Source organism: Capra hircus, chromosome 9 (genome assembly GCF_001704415.2).
Source record: "Capra hircus breed San Clemente chromosome 9, ASM170441v1, whole genome shotgun sequence".
NCBI classification, from domain to species: Eukaryota; Metazoa; Chordata; class Mammalia; order Artiodactyla; family Bovidae; genus Capra; species Capra hircus.
Genome location: NC_030816.1, coordinates 82,374,770 through 82,388,717, shown reverse-complemented (window position 1 = coordinate 82,388,717; position 13,948 = coordinate 82,374,770). Strand labels below are relative to the sequence as shown.

At 46.2% G+C, this 13,948-nt stretch overlaps 1 protein-coding gene across 2 annotated transcripts in view; it reads right to left on the bottom strand.

The window, feature by feature from the left end:
- Positions 1 to 13,948, bottom strand: part of SYTL3 (synaptotagmin like 3) — a 93,714-nt gene that overhangs the window by 66,995 nt on the left and 12,771 nt on the right. For both annotated transcript variants that reach the window (XM_018053419.1, XM_018053420.1), the window contains exons 2-3: positions 13,099 to 13,706; positions 10,957 to 11,175 (exon numbers count right to left, since the gene is read on the bottom strand). In XM_018053419.1, coding sequence (XP_017908908.1) covers positions 10,957 to 11,175; positions 13,099 to 13,214 — 335 coding nt within the window. In that variant the 5' untranslated portion in view covers positions 13,215 to 13,706. The remainder of the gene's footprint in view (positions 1 to 10,956; positions 11,176 to 13,098; positions 13,707 to 13,948) is intronic.

The window sequence follows — 13,948 nt, the reverse complement described above, 5'->3', positions numbered from 1 at the left end:
TGTTACCTGTGACCAAAAACATTTATATATGAGACAGGTGCTGCAGGTGGGGCAAGGGCTCAGACCAGACGAGAGATCAGAGCTAAGATTTGTGCAGCAACTCGGTCCATGACTCCGTAGGCAGCTGAGCCAGCCAGATACAAGCTGTCACTGAGGAGTAAACACACGTGTAGATACACAATCATGAAAAAAGGAAGAGCAGCTGAAGGGACAGAGGAGCAAAAGGTGAAAATGCCTGAGTAAACATTTTTATTTTATTACATTTTACAACATTTTATTAAAAAGTCTTCCTCTAGCCCTGGTTTCAGAACCTATACAAGAAGCAGATAAAGTAAGATATTAGTATCTTCTGATGCTAGGCATCCGATGCAACCAACTAATCCTCTTACAGAATCCCAATGGATTACTTGTGAAATTCACGCACAAGCTTCCTTGGCAGGGATAGATTTGGACACAAGCCCTCAGGTCTCTTGGGCTTATCTGTGACTAAAGAATGGAAGGATAGAAGTACCACAGTCCTAAACCATTCAGCGACAAGCACTTCTTGCGTTTGAGGCTATTTCCTTTGAGAACTAGACTGCAGCCTGATCTCCACAAACGCTTTCTGCAGAATCAGCTGTTTCATGAACAATTATTCCCTAGTAGCTTTCCTAATGGCTCCCTGTCCACACAAATCCCAGGCTTTATGAGGAGGACCATTTATGGGTGTTACTGTCTAAGGCAGAGGTGAGCAGATCTTGCTTGCTATGTCTCTGTCTTCATTAGGGCCAACTCAGGGTAGCCTGACTCACAGGAACCAAAGGAATTTCTCCCCCAGTGACTCGATCAGAATTTGGCTATGAAAACTTCTTGGAACATTTTCAGAGCCCAGCAAGAGACTGACAGTTTTAAATTTCTCTGGTAGAATCACAACTTGCCTCTTTAAAACTCTTTCAGTCAATTGATAAATACATCTCAGAAAGCAAAATCCAGGGGTGGTGGAGGGAACAGAAAAGTCTGGAGTCAGAGACCTGAGTTCTGCATCTGACTTTCCACTCACTCTGCCCGGGGACCACTGTAATTATAAACACCAAGCACGTGGTACCGCTCTTAATAAGCTGCTGGAGGTTCCAGCATCCATTTCATAGCCTTGAACTCCGCTAATGCTGTCATTTCATTAGCAAAAGAGAAAACTGTTGAAAAGCACTTTGCAAATTCTAGCATGCAAATGTTCAATAGTGCGATGCATGGAGGACCCTAATGGAAAGATAGTTTGACCTTATTACTGTTAGCAATCAGTGAGCCAAACAGGCCTGCTAGACCGCATCTTTACTTTGCATTCAAATTACTCGCACCTGCAGGTCGGTAAGCTGTCACATCCATGCTTTATATTCCAAGAGAAGTCAGCATGGTGTTCCCAGAAATTGCTAAATGTATTTCCACCGTTCAGCGAACAAGAGGTAGAAAATTCGTCTGCATGCCAGGATTCTTCCAATGCTTTAAAACACACCCCTCCCAGGCAGACCTGCTCTCTAACCAGCACCCTGATGGCAAGGAAGCTTCAAGAAAGTCTTGGTGGCTTATCAGACAGACGAACTACAAAAACTCCAGACGAAGAAGCCAAATAATGTAAAACCAAGCATCAACTTAATTTCTTTGTACTAGCTTGTCTAATCACTTGGCAATTCCCAGCTAAAATGGTCCTATGCACCCATACAGTTGAAAAAAATTTTTTTTACTTCAAATAATCTTATATCTAAGGCAGTTTTAGTTACAAAGCAAAATAATGAGGTTTTTTTTTGTTTGTTTCTACCAACCAGCTCAGCTGATCTGATTTCAACGTTCTTACAGGAAAAAAAGACTGATCGTTGTGATTAAATCCTAGGTAACTAGGAGAGAACTCGGAATCAAGATAAGGTAGAGGAATGATTTTAATCAAGTGACTGCCACAGCTTCCTGCAAAACAGGAATAACTCTACTTGGCCGCTGAGAGGAGGCAGGTCCCCTCTGTGTTAAATTCAGCGCCGTATCCACAGCCCCAAGCACAACTTAGAGACACAGTGGGGCCGGTGAATAAACGTGTGGACTGGTGAATGAATGAACATCCCCACCCCTGCAGGCAGCATCCTGAGAACTGAAGGGATAAGATGGGACTAACACAGATGGAGCCCCAGTGGCACCAAGGTCTGACGTTTGTCACACTTTCTGAATGTGTAGGGGCAGGGGTCACAAAGTCAGGCACCAAGCAGAAACTAGACGAAGACAGAGGGTGAGAGATGAGACAAGAGGGCGGGCTAGGCGCTATGGTGAGCTGGAGGACCCATGCCCTACTTTAAGGCATTAAAAGGGTAAATATTAGACACTGAGCAGGACAACAAAATAAAGCCCGTGGGCTCTTTGCTGCCTGTTGGCCATGAGTTTGCAGTCCCTGGTTTGTTACATCAGAAAATGAGTCAGTGAAATAATTCTACTGCAGCTGGACAGTGCTGCACTCCTTAAAGCCTGGAAAATGGAAACCAGGTTAAACACTCTGTACCACCCTGTCTTCCCTATAAGATCTAAGAATCGGCTCCACCACCACTCCACAAAGACAAGGAGCAAGGGCTCTGTTGGCAACCCCTCAACCTGGTGGTCTGAAGACAATGCAGAACCTCTGACAAAAGGCCCCAGGCAGGAGAAAGAGTCCTGGAGGCCAGGAATGGCTACTCAAGGTGCATCACTGCGGGAACAAAGGGAAGTTTCAGAAAGCAGCCGTCTTCAAAGGCATTTAAGACCCAACTCTTATGAAAAAGGGGGCTTCTCTGGTGGCTCAGACAGTAAAGAATCTGCCTGCAGCGCAGAAGATCTGGGTTTGAGCCCTGGGTTGGGATGATCCCCTGGAGAAGGGAATGGCTACCCTGTGGGTTGCAAAGAGTCGAACACGACTGAGAAACACTCTCTTTCCTTCTTTTCTATGAAAAAGAAACAGAAAGACTTAAGGAAAAGCCAACAAGAGACAACACACTACAATCAAGGAAGATTTAGAAAACAACAATACAAAGCAAGCTGTTTTACCAACAGGAAAGGGCGGAATTGAGAAGCTGGAGGGTTGAATTAATGACGCTGACTCAGTAAGGATGCCTTCCCATAACGTGAGAGAAAAAGACAGTAAACCCTGAAGGATAGGAATATAAAGGGAAGAGAGAGAGCAAGGCCAACCTAAGTTATTCCCGAATAAGCCGTGCCAAGCAGCATTAAAGAATAGTCAGAGCTGACCAAAGAAAATGTTACTGAGTCAAAACACAAGCAAACCCTCACCTCACACCCATTAGTAACTGCCATTAAAAAAAAAAAAAAACAAAAACCCAGAAGACAAGAAGTGAAAAAACTGGAACCCTTGTGCACTGTTGGTGGAAAAGGGAAACGGCTCAGCTATTGGAGACTGTATGGTGGGTCTCAAAACATTAAACACAGAAATACCATGTGACTCAGCAGCCCCACTTCTGGGAATACACCTGGAAGAACTGAAAGCAGAGCCTCAAAGAGATGTTTGCACACCCACTATTCACAACAGCCAAAGGGCAGAAGCAGCCCAAGCATCCATCAGCAGATGAACAGACAAAATGTGATACACACGCACTCAAGAATGTGAGGGCAGCCTTAAGAAGGAAGGAAGTCTGCAGCGTGCTGCAACAGGGATGAGCCATGAAAAGCGTGTGCTTAGTGAAACGAGCCAGACACAGAGACAAACACTGCGTGATTCCACCTGTGTGAGGGGCCCAGGGGAGTCAGAGAGACAGAAAGACGGATGCGAGCAGAGGGGCAGGGGAGCGAGGGAAGAATAAGGAGTTGCTGAACCGAACAGAGTTTCAGTTGAGCAAGACGAAAAAGCCTGGAAGTAGACGGTGCTGATGGTTGTACAACACGCAGGTATTACCAGGTTGGTTTCCCTGACGTGCGGTGAGCTGAGACGCTGAGGTCTGCAGCAAAGCAAGGGTTTATTCGCAAGGCAGCCCAGTGCAGAGGGAGGGAGCAGGCCTCAGACCCACCTCCCAGACGGCAAGGGGTTCAAAGTACTGATGTGATGAAGACTTAAGCGGCAGGGCGGTCTGGGCGTGGAGAGCGTGGGGAAGGGTGACTGGGAGAAGGTGAGCCTTGGCCATTGTGCCCGGGCGTGACTAGGCTCCAGGTCTCCACTCCTGGGAAGATGGAGGCGCTCACCACCATCTGGGGGTGGAGTTTTTGCCCTCTGACCTCAAAAGGTCACGGAGAGGACCCTCACGCATGCGCAGTTGGCGGGTCGGTGGGCCTATCCAATCTTAGCCAATTAAGCTCAAACTAGAGGCCGCTGACTCCCAGTTCCTGGAAAAACAACTCACTTGGCGAACATGTCACTGTTTAGGACAAGAATGGAGGGCGTGTTGCAACCAGAAAAAGCCAACATGCAACAAAGAAGACGCAGCACAGCCATAATTAATTGAAATTTAAGAAATCATCAAGGGCCTTCCCTTGTGGCACAGGGGATAAGGATCCATCTGCCAATGCCGGGAACACAGGATTCGATCCCTGGTCTGGGAAGATCCCAAATGCCACAGAGAAACTAAGCGCCTGCGCCACAGCCCCTGAAGCCCGTGACCCCAGAGCCTGTGCACAACAAGAGAAGCCACCACAATGAGAGAAAGTCCATGAGCAGCAGCCAAGACCCAGAGCAGCAAAAATAAGTAAACATTTTAAAACGATAACAGTGGGTATGTAAGTCTCCTGGACCACCTTGATGAGTGAAGGCTGATAAAGTGGGCTTGACTAATGATTACCCACGGTTTCAAATGCCATTAAACTGTACACTTAGCCTTAGCTATAAGGGTAAATTTTATGTGTATTTCTCCACAATTAAAAATAATTAAGAAAACAACAACAACAAGCAGATCCAAGGCACAGCCAGCTCCGGGGAACTCTCCTTAACCCATGAAAATCAGTGTGGAGAGACTCCGACCCAGGAAGATATTAGAAACTGCTTTCAATTACAAGAATGTGGAAAAAACCCAATATGCTTCTAGTACCTAAAATCCAGATGATCAGTAAAGAAAAATAAAGCTAGTCTCCAGTGTGTCTGTTACAGTAGATTCCAAAGGACAATGATAACACATTAAATGAACTTAAAGATGGAAAGTTGGAATCTGAGATTTTAAAACCCAGTGAAGTCCTACTGCTGTGCTGAAAATGGATAGCCGACAACGACCTGCTGTATAGCACAGGGACCCCTGCTCAAAGTTGTCTGGCAGCCTGGATGGGAGGGGAGTCTGGTGACGAGTGGAGGGATATGAATGTCTGGTTCTTCACCTGAAACTGCCACCAAATGTTTGTTAATCAGCTACACCCAAAACCAAAATAGCTTAAAAAATGAATAAAATCCAGGGAAGTCCTTACTCATGAGGAAAGGCTATCGAAGGCATCCTCAGATAGGCAATGGCTTAAAATACCCACCACCCACATGCTCTTCTGCGAAGAAAAATCTTTGATGAGACACTTTAATTGACTGAAAATGAATCAAAATAAAGAAACCCCAAATTGGGAAATCAAGGTCTCAGAGATATCTGCATTCATGAAACAGTGCAGGAGTAGAATCATCTGAAATCAAAAAAATCTACCCATGACGTCTGTTTGGCACTGGAACGCTCTCTTGGTCTGATCTATGGATGTGGGTCTGTTATTGTGGTTCCTACGAACACATGACTGGAAAGCGCCTACAAGCCTGTCTGGTAGCCCTCCACCCCCAGTGCCCATAACTCTCAGCTACATTTCAGCCCAGGGCTCTAGCCGAGGCAGCACCTCACCAGCACCTCGAGTGCCAGCCTGGAAAAATGGCCTCCTGGCACTGACCTTCCTGTGGGGTGAAAAGGTTCAGCTGAACTGAGTGAGTGACAACTTCAACTCTGAACTTAAGGGTACAGGAAGCTTACTCATCGCAAAAAGGTTTTTTGAAACAAGACCTGCCTTGACTGACCATAGGAGAAATAGCACCTTCAACAGAAGGAATGACACTCAAAGTATCGTGTAAATATTCCCTTTAGTAAGCACAAAATAAACTTTTCAAAAAGTAATCCACAAATTTCCACTTTTTTACTGTATGTTTGGTAACAGAAGGCTTCAAAGCCTATTAAGTCATTCGTACCCTCATTTGGCCAATGGATAAAAAGCATATGCAAGAAAAAGAAATGCAAAAAGGCAAAATGGCTGTCTGAGGAGGCCTTACAAATAGCTGAGACAAGAAGAGAAGCTAAAGGCAAAGGAGAAAAGGAAAGATATACCCACATGAATGTACAGTTTCAAAGAATAGCAAGAAGAGATAAGAAAGCCTTCCTCAGAGATCAATGCAAAGAAATAGAGGAAAACAATAGAATGGAAAAGACTAGAGATCTCTTCAAGAAAATTAGAGAGACCAAGGGAACTTTTCATGCAAAGATGGGCACAATAAAGGACAGAAATGGTATGGACCTAACAGAGGCAGAAGATATTAAGAAGAGGTGACAAGAATACATAGAAGAACTATACAAAAAAGATCTTCACGACCCAGATAACCATGATGGTGTGATCACTCACCTAGAGCCAGGCATCCTGGAATGTGAAGTCAAGTGGGCCTTAGGAAGCATCACTACGAACAAAGCTAGTGGAGGTGATGGAATTCCAGTTGAGCTATTTCAAATCCTGAAAGATGATGCTGTGAAAGTGCTGCACTCAATATGCCAGCAAATTTGGAAAACTCAGCAGGGGCCACAGGACTGGAAAAGGTCAGTTTTCATTCCAATCCCAAAGAAAGGCAATGCCAAAGAATGCTCAAACTACAGCACAATTGCACTCATCTCACAGGGTAGCAAAGTAATGCTCAAAATTCTCCAAGCCAGGTTTCAACAGTACGTGAACAGTGAACTCCCTGATGTTCAAGCTGGTTTTAGAAAGGCAGAGGAACCAGAGATCAAATTGCCAACATCCACTGGATCATCAGGAAAGCAAGAGAGTTCCAGAAAAACATCTGCTTTACTGACTACACCAAAGCCTTTGATTGTGTGGATCACAACAAGCTGTGGAAAATTCTTAGAAGACATGGGAATGCCAGACCACCTGACCTGCCTCCTGAGAAATCTGTATGCAGGTCAAGAAGCAACAGTTAGAACTGGACATGGAACAACAGACTGGTTCCAAAGAGGAAAAGGAGTACGTCAAGGCTGTATATTGTCGCCCTGCTTATTTAATTTCCATGCAGAGTACATCATGCAAAATGCTGGGCTGGATGAAACACAAACTGGAATTAAGATTGCCAGAAGAAATATAAGTAATCTCAGATATGCAGATCACGCCACCCTCATGGCAGAAAGTGAAGAGGAACTAAAGAGACTCTTGATGAAAGTGAAAGAGGAGAGTGAAAAAGTTGACTTAAAACTCAATATTCAGAAAACTAAGATCATAGCATCTGGTCCCATCACTTCATGGCAAATAGATGGGGAAACAATGGAAACAGTGACAGACTATATTTTTGGGCTCCAAAATCACTACAGATGGTGACTACAGCCATGAAATTAAGACACTTGCTCCTTGGAAGAAAGGCTATCTCCAAACTAGACAGCATATTATAAAGCAGAGATATTACTTTGCCAACAACGGTCCGTTAAGTCAAAGCTATGGTTATTCCAGTAGTCACGTATGGATGTGTGGAGAAGGAAATGGCAACCCATTCCAGTATTCTTGCCTGGAGAATCCCATGGCTGGAGAAGCCTGGTGGGCTTCAGTTCATGGGACAGCAAAGAGTCAGACACGACTGAAGCAACTAAGCAGCCGTGGATGTGAGAGATGGACCGTAAAGAAGGCTGAGCGCCGGAGAATTGATGCTTTTGAACTGGGGTGTTGGAGAAGACTCTTGAGAGTCCCTTGGATTGCAAGAAGACCAAACCAGTCAATCCTAAAGGAGATCAGTCCTAAATATTCATTGGAAGGACTGACGTTGAAGCTGAAACTCCAGTAGTTTGAGTCAGCACTCATCCCCATGGTATTCCTTGTCCCTGACTGTGTTCATTTCCCTCTCTAATCCTGACCATCTTCCAGAAACGCTCCCACCGGGTGCTCTGGGAAGTCACCTTGAGCCAGCTTAGTCCCCCGCCCCCTCCCCTGAGCCCCCACGGGTCCTGAGCAGAAAACCTGCCCGGCAGGCAGGACCCTCAGCTGTCTCCTGGACCCTCAGCCCAAGCCTAAGGCCAGCGCTGCTCACAGGCCCTCTGCGCTGACTGCAGCAGTCTGAACACTGGTTTTGCTTTCTTTAAAACTGCTACCCTAGATTTTCTTTTTGCTTGATTTTAAAACCTATGTTTTCCTCCTGTTCCCACAACAAATCCTCTTCTTGAGGGATGGGTCTCAGGCTGAAGAAGAAGCAGGGAGAGGAAAATGATTGGGGTTGAAAACCTGTCCAGGTCCCAGTTAAGACTGTCAAAGACTCTTACACTTCACCAAGCCTTTTCTTTGGTTTGACCCCCCAAGACTGGACGGCAGCCCAGAGTGGACAAAACTAGAGAGGGTAGCGAGCTTTGAAGAAAGGAAGCAAAGAGAAGGAGGGGAGGTTGGTATAAATTAGTTAGCTCTCTCGCCGTATGATTTCCTGCGTCAGTTCTCTCAGAGCAATGCAATTATCTCTCGTATTTTGAAAAACATCCTTATTTCGACACCAGGAAGCTGGGGTTTTAGAAATCACACTTCAGGAGCTTAGAGGGGTTCAGTTACAATGCCCCAGGGCACGGTGCTCTCCAGGGTGGAGATTTCAACAGGGCCCCCTTCCTGGGAGGTTGCCTCAGCCCCTGTCCTCCTGTTTTAAGTTTCCAGTTAACCACTAAAGGGGCTTCCCTTGTGGCTCAGCTGGTAAAGAATCTGCCTGCAATGTGGGAGACCTGGGTTCGACCCCCCTGCATTGGAAAGATCCTCTGGAGAAGGGAAAGGCTACCCACTCCAGTATCCTGGCCTGGAGAATTCCATGGACTCTAGTCCATGGGGTTGCAAAGAGTCAGACATGACTGAGCAACTTTCACTTTCACTTTGAGACTTCCCTGGTGGCTCAGATGATAAAGCATCTGCCTACAATGCGGGAGACCCAGGTTCAATCCCTGGGTCGGGAAGATCCTCTGGAGACGGAAATGGCACCCCACTCCAGTACTCTTGCCTGGAAAATCCCATGGACGGAGGAGCCTGGTAAGCTACAGTCCATGGGGTTGCAAAGAGTCGGACATGACTTGGCGACTTCGCTTTACTCACTTTAACCACTAAAAGAAGTGCTGAAGAATTTACTACCTGGTGACACAGTGTTCATCATCAGTGTTTATCAACTCACTACATATGGTTAGCTGACAAGGGTCTTAGGACCTTCCCTCCTCTCTCAAGAGCCCAGGACCTGCTTGAGCATAAGTGCACCCAGGGCTGGCTCACTGGAATTCTTTCTCTTCCCCTCTCAAGCTAAGAAAAGCCTGAAGGGTGCTGGCTTTGACAGACTGAGGAAACTTGACACGTTTGGAGGCGACTCTGACCACGTGGATGTGACGTGACACGCTGTTTCAGAGAGGGGTGCTTAGGAGCAAGGCAGTCTGGTTGAATGACCTGCCTTTGAATGAGTGATTGAAATACATTAAGCCTCGCAAAGCAAGGGGAAGTTTAAGGACATTGATGCCAGGATGCTTATAAACACAATCCTCCCGACTCAAGGGGCGAGAAAAACCCCACCAGTGTGCCCTCACCGTGTAATCACCTCACAGTCTCCCCAGGCACGCGCGCACCTAAGCAACATTTAGAAGTCATTTTCAAATCTCAGTCTCACATTATTCTCCTAGATTCACACCAGACAAACATTTCTGCTCCTCATGAGTTCTGTGATGGCCTTGTGCACACTCCCCCATGACAAGTAGGAACACTCCCTGGGTTTTCCGGGAATTGATGAACAGCCCATTCTTGCTTCGAACAGCATGAGATCAAGCCATCCTAAGTCGATTCAGTCGTGTCCGACTCTGTGCGACCCCATAGACGGCAGCCCACCAGGCTCCCCCTTCCCTGGGATTCTCCAGGCAAGAACACTGGAGTGGGTTGCCATTCCCTTCTCCAATGCAGGAAAGTGAAAAGTGAAAGTGAAGTTGCTCAGTTGTGTCTGACTCTTCAAGACCCCATGGACTGCAGCCTACCAGGCTCCTTTGTCCATGGGATTTTCCAGGCAAGAGTACTGGAGTGGGGTGCCATCACCTTCTCTGATCAAGCCATACATGTTCTTTATCATTTTCAAGAAGAGTATTTTAAAAACACCAATTCCATGTTTAAAATATTTTAAAATCTCACATCAAAAGATTAGAATAAATGTAGATTTAGTCTATCACTAATGGAAACCATAACCGCTTCTTTAGTGGAGCATCAATACAGGTCAACTTTCTTCCTTCAAAAAGGCGTTAACAGAGCTCCACGGGACACTCTAATATTCCTTATATTACAATTCACTCCACTTTTCCTCAAAGAGATAAATTAAGCTCTAAGAAAACTAACAAAACTAACTAGTTAAGAAATTAAAGGGAACCTTAACTGCTAGGTTAGCTGATCGTTAGCCATTACACGCCAGTGTTCTTGCCTGGAGAATCCCGGGGATGGAGGAACCTGGTGGGCTGCTGTCTATGGGATCACACAGAATCTCGGACATGACTGAAGCGACTTAGTAGCAGCAGCAATTACAAACTTTTGTAAATTAAAAACAAAACTTATTTTCATATAGCAAAATGTGTTTTTGAGTTACAATAATATCCATGTCTAGAAAGGCAGCTCCATATTAAGAATTCTCTGAACAATTTCCTATTAAGTTTGAAGAATGACAGCTGTCTTTAGCGGGGGTTGGTCCTGGACCATCTCTGAGGCCTTCCAGCCATCCTTGCCCCACCGCCCCGCCCACCGTATCCGGCCACACCCATCCTGGCCGGCCCCGCCCATCCTCACCTGTCCTCGAAGCACACAGTGCACTTCCAGGCGCGGGTCCTCCTCAGGAACACCCGGCACTCGCTGCACACGCGGTGGCTGCAGCCCTGACACACGGCGCCCCGGTTCAGCAGGAGCCCCAGGGTCTGCTGGCAGCGGGCACAGGACTTCTCTTTGTACTCCTGGCTCACGCTCTTCGCGCCTTTCCACCTGAGATGCTGCAAGCGCGTCTTCAGTTTCCTGTGGCCCAGAGAGTTAAGCGGTAAGAGACAACTGAGCCGAAGGACAGAAGCCAGCCAAACTCCTACGAGGCAGGGCCTCAACAGTATGGAGACAGAGAAGGGGCTTTGCATTCCCGCACCCCCGGGTTCTAACAGCTGTGTGAACCAGGATCTCCTGCCATCTTTCGGAGCAGAGGCTCAGAGGTTTTCTCAGCTGTGAAAGCCTTACCTCCCAGGGTGGCTGTGAGGATGAAATGGCAAAGCATAAACGCTCCGCCTGGCACGGAGGAGTCGGCTGCTGATTTTGTTCTAGGTTCATCCCTTGTGCCCAAATGGCATTATAATGGTAAAGAAAAACAGGGAAAGAAGAGGGAAAATGCAGGAAACTGGCATCAATTCTAACATTCAAGACAGGGAGTGATGTGTAAGTATACAGCATACACGCCTGCTGTTGTTATAAGTGCCCCAATAAAGTTATTTAACTGATGCTATAGTTTTGCTACTATTTTTTAGGTGGTCGGTTACTTTTAGTTCCTGTCCCTCCCAGGAAGATAGCCCTAGTGCAAATGTGTCAGTAGCTCAGTCATGTTTGACTCTCTGTGACCCCATGGACTGTAGCCCGCCAGGCTCCTTTGTCCATGGGATTCTCCAGGCAAGAATACTGGGGTAGATTGTCATGCCCTCCTCCAGGGGTCTTCCTGTCCCAGTGATGGAACCCAGGCCTCCCGCATTGCAAGTGGATTCTTTATCATCTGGGTCACCAGGGAAGACCCCTCTTAGTGCAAAGGGATATTACATTGGACCATAAAACATACCATTAGCCAGAATACTCTTTTATGGAGTATGACTGTCTCTGTCACTTTTAGAATAGAGAAGCTAATCCCAAGAAATAACTTTCAGTACCCTTGGAACAAAATATCCACGTTACTTTGTTGACATTCAAAATGATGCTTCTAAATCACTGAAAGATCTTCCATCACCAAAGAAAACTCTATTTTGCTCACTGTATTTTTTTTTAGTGGAAGAAAGTTTAAGTACACTTGGACAGCTTTGGGATTACAAAGGAGGGTAGAAAAGGAACATTGTTCCTTCCAGTTCACCCAGAAATTTCCCCTCCTTCCTCAAACATTGGGTGGTCCAAAGATTTATTTTATATGTTTGTTTTCCTTGGCAGACTCGGAAAAAGAATTCTTCCATTAAAAACACAATGAGATCAAAAGCCTATCCCATTTATTTTCTAGACCTCACATTCTTCATAAACATCAATAAACAAAGCATCGTTATATTAAAGATGGATCTTGACAGCTAACAAGAGGCACGCTGCTGATAGCCTAGCCCCGCTCTGTTAAGTGTTAAACTAATGGCAAACAGCCCGTGCCATTCAGAGACAGAGTGAGAAGGTGTTCTCTGTTGACAAATGAGTCTGGGAGCAGGCTGGGCAGGTTCAGACTTCATGCTCCCTGTTTCTTCAGAGCTGGCTGGCAAACAAAAGTAAGCAAAGAGAAGGCTCGGAATGGACGCCAGCAGATCTGCTGTTTCTAAGCTGCTTTCTTTGCGCCTTCAATTACCACCAAAAATAATTTAGGAAAACCCTTAGCCAGAGGGCTTTCCCTTGAAAGGGTGTATGGGAAGTCTGAAGATTTCCCTTGAACGATTCCTGCAAAGCAGGCAAATGGACAGGCAGAAAGACAACCGACTTATCACACAAAGGCATTGTTTTAAGTGGGGAAAAAGGCATTCTTTCCCTGACCATCCCGAAGCTTAGTGACTCAGCAAAGGTTACCTCCACCCACAGCCCTTGCTTCAGACTCTTGTCAGACAAGAGGCTGAATGGGGAGCAAATGGCACTGGCTAAGCAAGCAGCAAGACGCCAAGGAGAGATGGCCTCCAAGAGAAAAAGCCAAGAAACGCAAAGAATTCCACCATCTGCAGGACCGCCTACCGTATCCTCTCCGCCTCCGTGTTTTGAACCTCCCGGTCCCGGTACAAAACCTGGAGGATCACTTCGCGTTCCGATTCCTGGAGGGAACCGAGGCTGACTTGGTGGGCCATTTCCATCTCTTCTTAGACCCACGTTGCAGCTACTCCATGGCCGTGCGCCCCAGTCCCGGAGGAGCTCAGAGTCCAGCAGCAGCCCCCGCACGCTTTACAAGGCCCTCCCTCTCCTATTTCATTGGCAACGGTGTTGCTTGTAACTGTCCTCCTCTTTTTAACTGGGTCACTCTTCTCAGGAGAAAAAAGTTCCAAGAAGCTCTCCCTCTGCTGGGATCATCGCTCCCAGAGCCTCACGCCATCTGCAGAGCCTTCTCCCCGGGTCCTGCCGCAGCCTCTGACATCCGGCTAAGTCAGAAGCATATCTTTTTTCTGAGGTTTTGCCAGAGATTGTTATAAATTACGCAGATAACTTCTGCATAAGCAGAAGTAATCCCCAATCTGTGGGAATTTACAAACGGCAGTAAGAAGAGTATTCAGTGACACGGACGTTAACCTTCCCCTTCACAGGTTTACAGGTAGCACTGACGATGGTTCAAAGCCCAGACAGCTCAGTACCTGTAGAAAAGACAACAAAAATAGCATCATTTTTAAGACAAAATGTTCTACAGACAGATCTTTGCATTTTTTGCCCTGATGATAATGTAAGATTTTAAATTTTATTAAATTGGCCTTCTCATGTTTCTAAAAGCCTCAAACTTCCACACTTGAATTTTTCTGATATGAATTCTGTATCCTGAGTGATTAGAGGCATGAAGGCCTATGTTTAACGTGCTAGTGTTTAGTTGCTAAGTCGTGTC